Here is an 8,209-nt window from a genome sequence, read left to right on the forward strand (position 1 = left end):
CCCCCTAAATGACTCAGTGCCACTCCGAGGGACCCAGTGCCACTCTGAGCGACTCAGTGGCACTCCAAATAACTCAGTGCCACTCCAAATAACTCAGTGCCACTCCAAGGGACTCAGTGACACTCCGAGGGTCTCAGTGCACTCTGAGGGACTCAGTGCCACTCCAAATAACTCAGTGCCACTCAGAAGGACTCAGTGCCACTTCGAATGACCCAGTGCCACTCCGAGGGATTCAGTGCCACTCCGAGGGTCTCAGTGCCACTCTGAGGGACTCAGTGCCACTCCAAATAACTCAGTGCCACTCAGAGGGACTCAGTGCCACTCCAAATGACCCAGTGACACTCTGAGGGACTCAGTGCCACTCCGAGGGACTCAGTGCCGCTCCAAATAACTCAGTGCCACTCCAAGGGACTCAGTGCCACTCCGAGGGACTCAGTGCACTCCAAATCACTCAGTGCCACTCTGAGGTTCCTTCAGTGCCACTCCGAATCACTCAGTGCCACTCAGAGGGACTCAGAGACGCTAAGAGGGACTCAGTGGCACTCCGAGGGACTCAGTGCCACTCCAAGGGACTCAGTGCCACTCCAAATAACTCAGTGCCACTCCAAGGGACTCAGTGGCACCTCAAGGGACTCAGCACCCCTCAGAGGGACTCAGTGCCACTCCGAATGACCCAGTGACACTCTGAGGGACTCAGTGCCACTCAGAGGGACTCAGTGCCACTCCGAATCACTCAGCGCCACTCAGAGGGACTCAGTGCCACTCCAAGGAACTCAGTGACACTCCGAGGGACTCAGTGCCACTCCGAGGTTCCCTCAGTGCCACTCAGAGGGACTCAGTGCCACTCCGAGGGACTCAGTGCCACTCCAAGGGACTCAGTGCCACTCTGAGGTTCCCTCAGTGCCACTCCGAATCACTCAGTGCCACTCAGAGGGACTCAGAGACGCTAAGAGGGACTCAGTGGCACTCGAGGGACTCAGAGCCACTCCAAGGGACTCAGTGCCACTCTGAGGTTCCCTCAGTGCCCCTCCGAATCACTCAGTGCCCTTCCAAATCACTCAGTGCCCCTCCGAATCACCCAGCGCCCCTCCGAGGTCCTCAGTGCCACTCAGAGGGACTCAGCACCACTCCGAGGGACTCAGTGCCCCTCCGAATCACTCAGTGCCCCTCCGAATCACTCAGTGCCACTCCAAATCACTCAGTGCCACTCCAAATCACTCAGTGCCACTCCAAATCACTCAGTGCCACTCCAAATCACTCAGTACCACTCCAAATCACCCACTGCCCCTCCGAATCCCCCAGCGCCCCTCCCAGACCCCGCCGCACCTCTCCGCCGCCGCAGCTCCAGGCCACTCCGCTGTCACCGGACACGTGGACGGCGACGGGCGCGGCGGCACCGGGGCAGCGGGCGGGGAAGGTCTCCTCGCCGTGGCGGCGCTGCAGCCGCTCCAGGTCCAGCAGGTACTTGAGCTTCAGGTGCGGCGCGTCCGGGCGGCAGCGCCCCAGGCGCCGCAGGGATTGGCCGAAGCGGCGCCGGAGGCGCTTGCGGGTGACGAAGTGGAGCTGCTGGATCTGCGAGCGCAGCGGCGCCGGCAGGCACGACTTGTAGCTGCGGGGGAGAGGGGTGTCACCAGGGGTGTCACGGTGTCACCAAGGGTGTCCCCGCGGTGTCACAGTGTCCCCAAGGGTGTCACGGTGTCACCAGGGGTGTCCCCGCGGTGTCACGGTGTCCCCAGGGGTGTCCCTGCAGTGTCACACTGTCCCCGGGGTGTCCCGGTGTTCCCTGGGGTGTCATGGTGTACCCAGAGTGTCACGGTGTCCCCAGGGGTGTTACAGTGTCCCCAAGGGTGTTACAGTGTCCCCAGGGCTGTCACGGGGTCCCCAGGGGTGTCACGGTGTCCCCAGGGGTGTCACGGTGTCCCCAGGGGTGTCACACTGTCCCTAAGGGATTCAGGCTGTCCCCACGGGTGTCCCCTGTCCCCATGGGTGTCCCACTGTCCCCATGGGATTCAGGCTGTCCCCAGGCATGTCAGGGTGTCCCCAGGGGTGTCACAGTGTCCCCAAGGCTGTCACACTGTTCCCCTGGGATTCAGGCTGTCCCCATGAGTGTCACACTGTCTCCATGGGTGTCCCACTGTCCCCATGAGTGTCACACTGTCCCCAGGGGTGTCCCGCTGTCCCTGTGGGTGTCCCACTGTCCCTATGGGATTCAGGCTGTCCCCGTGGGTGTCCCCCTGTCCCCGTGGGTGTCCCCCATCCCCAGTGTGTCCCCTGTCCCCGTGGGTGTCCCCTGTCCCCGTGGGTGTCCCCCATCCCCAGGGTGTCCCCCATCCCCAGGGGTGTCCCCCATCCCCGTGGGTGTCCCCCATCCCGTGGGTGTCCCCCATCCCGTGGGTGTCCCCCATCCCCAGGGTGTCCCCCATCCCGTGGGTGTCCCCCATCCCGTGGGTGTCCCCCATCCCGTGGGTGTCCCCGTGCCCTCTCACCTGAGGTGGCTGCAGACCTGTGCGGGGCTCTGCCGCAGCTCGGTGGCGATGCGCAGCACGTCCAGCACGGCCAGGCCCAGGCACTGCTCCTGCGCCGGCAGGCTCAGCCCCACGGCCACGCGGCCCCCGATGAAATCACTGCGGGACTGCGGGGCCACCAAGCTGGGGGGGCTCTCCCAGCTCCCGGGATCCCCCCCCCAGCTGTGCCCCTGTCACCCCCGGGTGTCACATCCTGCCCGGCTCCGCTTCCCTGGCCCCGTCCGGGGTGAGGCAGGGAGGATCCACAGCATCACATCCCCCGGGAAGAGGAGGAGGAGGAGGAGGAGAGGGGTCAGAACACCCCAAAAGCACCCCCAGCATCATCCCACAGGTGACAGAGAGAGACTGTGGGGTGAGGAGGAGGAGAGGAGGAGGAGAGGAAGAGGAGGATGAGGAGGAGAAGGAGGAGAAGAGGAGGAGGAGAAGTGGAGGAGGAGAAGAAGAGGAGGATGAGGAGGAGGAGGAGAAGAAGAGGAGGAGGAGAGGAGGAGGAGGAGAAGAGGAGAAGGAGAAGAAGAGGAGGAAGAGGAGGAGGAGAAGAAGAGGAGGAGGAGAAGAAGAAGAGGAGGAGAAGAGGAGGAGGAGGAGAAGAAGAAGAAGAGAAGAGGGGTCAGAAGACCCCAAAAGCACCCCCAGCATCATCCCACAGGTGACAGAGAGAGACTGTGGGGTGAGGAGGAGGAGGAGAGGAGGAGAAGAGGAAGAGGAGAAGAGGAGGAGGAGAGGAGGAGGAGAAGGAGAAGGAGAAGGAGAAGGAGAAGGAGAAGGAGAAGGAGAAGGAGAAGGAGAAGGAGAAGGAGAAGGAGAAGGAGAAGGAGAAGGAGGAGAAGGAGAAGGAGAAGGAGAAGGGGAAGGAGAAGGAGGAGGAGGAGAGGAAGAGGAGAAGAAGAGGAGGAGGAGGAGAAGGAGAGGAGGATGAGGAGGAGAAGAAGAGGAGAATGAGGAGGAGGAGAGGAGGAGGATGAGGAGGAGAAGAGGTGGAGGAGGAGAAGAGGAGGAGGAGGAAGAGGAGAAGAAGAGGAAGAAGAGGAGAAGTAGAGGAGGATAAGGAGGAGGAGAAGAGGTGGAGGAGGAGAAGAGGAGGAAGAGGAGGAGGAGAAGAAGAAGAGGAGGAGGAGAAGAAGAAGAGGAGGAGGAGAGGAGGAGGAGAAGAGGAGCAGAAGGAGAAGAAGAGGAGGAGGAGAAGAGGAGGAGGAGGAAGAGGAGGAGGAGAAGAGGAGCAGAAGAGGAGGAGGAGAAGAAGAAGAGGCGGAGGAGAAGAGGAGGAGGAGGAGAAGAAGAAGAGGAGAGGGGTCAGAACACCCCAAAAGCACCCCCAGCATCATCCCAGCCCCACAGGTGACAGAGAGATCCCCGGGGGATGAGGAGGAGGAGGAAGAGGAGGAGGAAGAAGAAGAGGAGGAGGAAGAGGAGGAAGAGGCAGGCTGGCAGCGCTCACCTGGGCGAACAGGTAATCAATGACGGGGTAGTCCAGGACGGGGCTGGCGCGGCCGTCCAGCAGCTGGAAGCGGTGGGACTGCCCCAGTCTGCACCAGTTGGGGAAGAAGAACCTGGTGGGGACAGAGGAGGGGGCTCAGCGCTGCGTCCCCCCGAGAGCACGACCCCAGGGGGTGTCAGGGAAGGGGCGTGGGGCACACCTGATCCTGTACACCACCACCTGGCTGCAGGACTCGTCCACGGTGAACACGTGGTTGGGGGGGAACCAGCAGCTCAGGTCCTCCGTGGCCAGGGCGAAGAGGGGGGTGGCACACGGGCAGCACACCTGGGGGACCACGGGGGGCTCAGCTCGGGGTGAGACCCCACAGCCACAGCCAAAATCCCCTGGCAAGGACGTGCTCGGGACCCTGAGCTCATCACCGGGATCCTGAGCTCATGACTGGACCCAAACCCCACAGCCAGGATCAAACCCCACAGCCAGGACCCAAACCCCACAGCCAGGACCCAAACCCCACAGCCAGGATCAAACCCCACAGCCAGGACCCAAACCCCACAGCCAGGACCCCAACCCCACAGCCAGGATCAAACCCCACAGCCAGGACCCCATTCCCCCATCCAGGACCCCATTCCCCCATCCCATACCCCCATCCCCCATCCAATCCCCCCATCCTCTCATCCCTGACCCCATCCCCCCATCCCGGAGCCCCATCCTCTCATCCCGGACCCCCATCCCCCCATCCCTGACCCATTCCCCCATTCCATCCCCCCATCCCCCATCCCGGACCCCCTTCCCCCATCCCGGACCCCATCCCCCCATCCCGGACCCCAGTCCCCCATCCCGGACTCCAGTCCCACATGCAGGACCCCATTCCCCCATCCCGGACCCCCTTCCCCCATTCTGGACCCCATTCCCCCATCCCTGACCCCATCCCGGACCCCATCCCCCCATCCCTGACCCCATCCCGGACCCCATTCCCCCATCCCGGACCCCATTCCCCCATCCCGGACCCCATCCTCTCATCCCGGACCCCCTTCTCCCATCTCGGACCCCAATCCCCCATCCCGGACCCCATTCCCCATCCCCCATCCCGGACCCCCCTCCCCCATCCCGGACCCCATCCTCTCATCCCAGACCCCCATCCTCTCATCCCGGACCCCATTCCCCCATCCCGGACTCCAGTCCCACATCCAGGACCCCCTTCCCCCATCCTGGACCCCATTCTGGACCCCATCCCCCCATCCCCCCATCCCGGACCCCCTTCCCCCATCTCATCCCCCCATTCCCCCATCCCGGACTACAGTCCCACATCCAGGACCCCATTCCCCCATCTCGGACCCCATCCCCCCATCCCATGCTCCCATCCCCCATCCCAGACCCCCTTCCCCCATCCCCCCATCCCCATCCCGCCCCGTCCCGGCCGTGTCCCCGCTGACCGCAGGCCTTGGCGGCGCGCACGCAGAGCTCCTCGGCCGTGTACTGGCCGAAGGTGAAGCTGAGCGTGCCCGCGGCGCTGCCGGGGCCGCGCTGGTACAGGAACACCTGCAGGGCGCCGCTCTCGGCCGACGACAGGCTGCAGGAGCGGCCCCCGATCAGCGGCGTCTCCTCGCCCGGCGGGGCCATGGCGGGCGCTGCGAAGAAAGGGAGGCTCGGAGTGACCCCCCTGTCCCGCCCTCATCATCCTCGCCGCGGGCAAACCCCCCCCGCAGGGCTGGGACGGGCTCCTCACGGGGAGGAGGGAGGGGAAACTGAGGCACGCGGTTGGAGATTCCCCCCGTCGACCCAGCCTGTCCCACCCTCCCGGCCGCTCCTCCTCCTCCTCCTCAGCGCTGCCGGTGGGAGCAGGGGGGACTCGACTTCATCCCGGTTCCATCCCGCCTCCATCCTCGGCTCCATCCCCGGTTCCTTCCCGGTTCCATCCCGGTTCCATCCCAGCCCCATCCCGGTTCCAGCCCCGGTTCCATCCCCGGTTCCATCCCGGTTCTATCCCGGTTCCAGCCCCGGTTCCATCCCCGGATCCATCCCGGTTCCATCCCCGGTTCCATCCCGGTTCTATCCCCGGTTCCTTCCCGGTTCCATCCCCGGCTCCACCCCCGGTTCCATCCCGGCTCCATCCCCGGTTCCAGCCCCTGGTTCTATCCCCGGTTCCATCCCGCCTCCATCCCCGGCCCCATCCCGGTTCCATCCCCGGCCCCATCCCTGGTTCCATCCCGGCCCCATCCCGGTTCCACCCCGCCTCCAACCCCGGTTCCATCCCGGTTCTATCCCCGGTTCCATCCCCGGTTCCATCCCGGTTCCATCCCCGGTTCCTTCCCGGTTCCATCCCGGCCCCATCCCGCCTCCATCCCCGGTTCCATCCCGATTCCATCCCGCCTCCATCCCCGGTTCCATCCCAGCCCCATCCCGCCTCCATCCCCGGTTCCAGCCCCGGTTCCATCCCAGCTCCATCCCCGGTTCCATCCCGGTTCCATCCCCAGTTCCATCCCAGTTCCATCCCCGGCTCCATCCCTCCTCCATCCCCGGTTCCATCCCAGCTCCATCCCCGGTTCCATCCCCGGTTCCATCCCGGGCCCATCCCGCCTCCATCCCCGATTCCATCCCCGGTTTCATCCCCGGTTCCACCCCCGTTTCCATCCCCAGCCCCATCCCCGGTTCCATCCCCGGTTCCATCCCGGTTCTATCCCGCCTCCATCCCGGTTCCACCCCGGGCTGGCCGCCCCCCCGCAGCCCCCCGGTACCTCTGCCGTGCCGGGGCCTCTCTGCGGGCCTGGCCGGGGGTCCCGGAGGGGCCGCGCTGCCAGATCGGGGTTCTGGGGGTGCGTAGGTGGCTGCGAGCGAAGGAGAGATAAAAAATCCCCCGGGCGACTTCCTTCCTGCCCGAGGCCTCCCGGGCGGGCGGGCGGCTTCCTGCCAGGGCAGGGGGACAAAACGCGACAGCGCGGGGCGAGCCAGGGAGCGTCGGGGGGGCGAAGGGCTGAAAACCTGGGCACCCCCCGGCACCCCCGGGCACCCTAGGGGCACCCCCGGGGATGTTCTGGGCACCCCGGGGATGTTCTGGACAACTCTGGGGACACTCTGGGCACCTCGGGGACGCTCTGGACACCCCTGGGGACACTTTTGGCACCCCTGGGGACACTCTGGGCACCCCTAGGGACACTCTGGGCACATCCAGGCACCCCCCGGGCACCCCTGGGGACACTCTGGGCACCCCATGGCACCCTCTGGACACCCCCGAGGATGCTCTGGGCACCCCGGGGACACTCTGGACACCCCCCGGGCACCCCCGGGGATGTTCTGGGCACCCCCGGGACGCTCTGGACAACTCTGGGGACACTCTGGGCACCCCTGGGGACCCCCCGGGCACCCTCTGGGCACCCCCGAGGACACACTGGACACCCCTGGGGACACTCTGGACACCCCCGGGGACACTCTGGACACCCCTGGGGACACTCTGGGCACCCCCAGGCACCCTCTGGACACCCCTGGGGACACTCCGGGCACCCCCGAGGACACTCTGGGCACCCCCAGGGACGTTCTGGGCACCCCTAGGGACAGTCTGGACACCCCCGGGGACGCTCTGGACACCCCGGGGACACTCTGGACACCCCGGAGCACCCCCAGGGCACCCCCCGACACCCCCGGGCACCCCCGAGCACCCGGGGGAACCCCCCGACATCCCCGGGGCACCCCCCGAGCACCCCCGGGCACCCCCGAGGACACTCTGGGCACCCCCGGGGACACTCTGGACACCCCCGGGGACACTCTGGACACCCTCGGGGACACTCTGGACACCCTCGGGGACACTCTGGACACCCCCCGGTGCTGGCGCCGTGGGTACCACAGGGACGGGCGATGCTCTGCCAGGGCAGCTCAGCCAGGGCGCTGCCACCCCCCCTTGTCCCACATTGCTGCCACCCCCAGAGCCCCTCCTGTCCCCCGGTCCTGTCCCCGGTGCCACCGCGGGGCTGGGCGTGTGCCAGCCCCGGGCCCGCGCGGTGTCGCACGTCCCCGCCTGGCGGATGTGGCCCAAACTCGGTGTTTTTTCCCCTGGAGCTGCTCCAAGCCCGCTCGGCGAGGAGGAGGAGGAGGAGGAGGAGGAGGAGGAGGAGGAGGAGGAGGAGGAGGAGGAGGAGGAGGAGGAGGAGGAGGAGGAGGAGGAGGAGGAGGAGGGGAAGAGGTCCTGCCCTGCCCTGTTCCCTCCTGGGGACACGTGGTGGGGACAGTGCCACCATCAGGGCTGGAGGAAGGG

At 66.0% G+C, this 8,209-nt stretch overlaps 1 protein-coding gene across 1 annotated transcript in view; it reads right to left on the reverse strand.

Annotated features, from left to right (window-relative positions):
* JAK3 (Janus kinase 3) overlaps nucleotides 1-6,769 on the reverse strand; it is a gene marked incomplete at its 3' end in the record, with an annotated part of 14,668 nt that extends 7,899 nt beyond the window's left edge. Inside the window, 7 exon segments of the mRNA XM_084221347.1 lie at nucleotides 1,327-1,609; nucleotides 2,487-2,632; nucleotides 3,964-4,075; nucleotides 4,163-4,266; nucleotides 4,268-4,287; nucleotides 5,397-5,591; nucleotides 6,699-6,769. Of these exon segments, the coding sequence (XP_084077473.1) occupies nucleotides 1,327-1,609; nucleotides 2,487-2,632; nucleotides 3,964-4,075; nucleotides 4,163-4,266; nucleotides 4,268-4,287; nucleotides 5,397-5,583 (852 nt within the window). The 5' untranslated portion in view covers nucleotides 5,584-5,591; nucleotides 6,699-6,769.
* Between the last annotated feature and the right edge of the window lie 1,440 nt (nucleotides 6,770-8,209).

This window comes from Fringilla coelebs (assembly GCF_963513975.1).
Source record: "Fringilla coelebs genome assembly, chromosome: 24".
Lineage (NCBI taxonomy): Eukaryota > Metazoa > Chordata > Aves > Passeriformes > Fringillidae > Fringilla > Fringilla coelebs.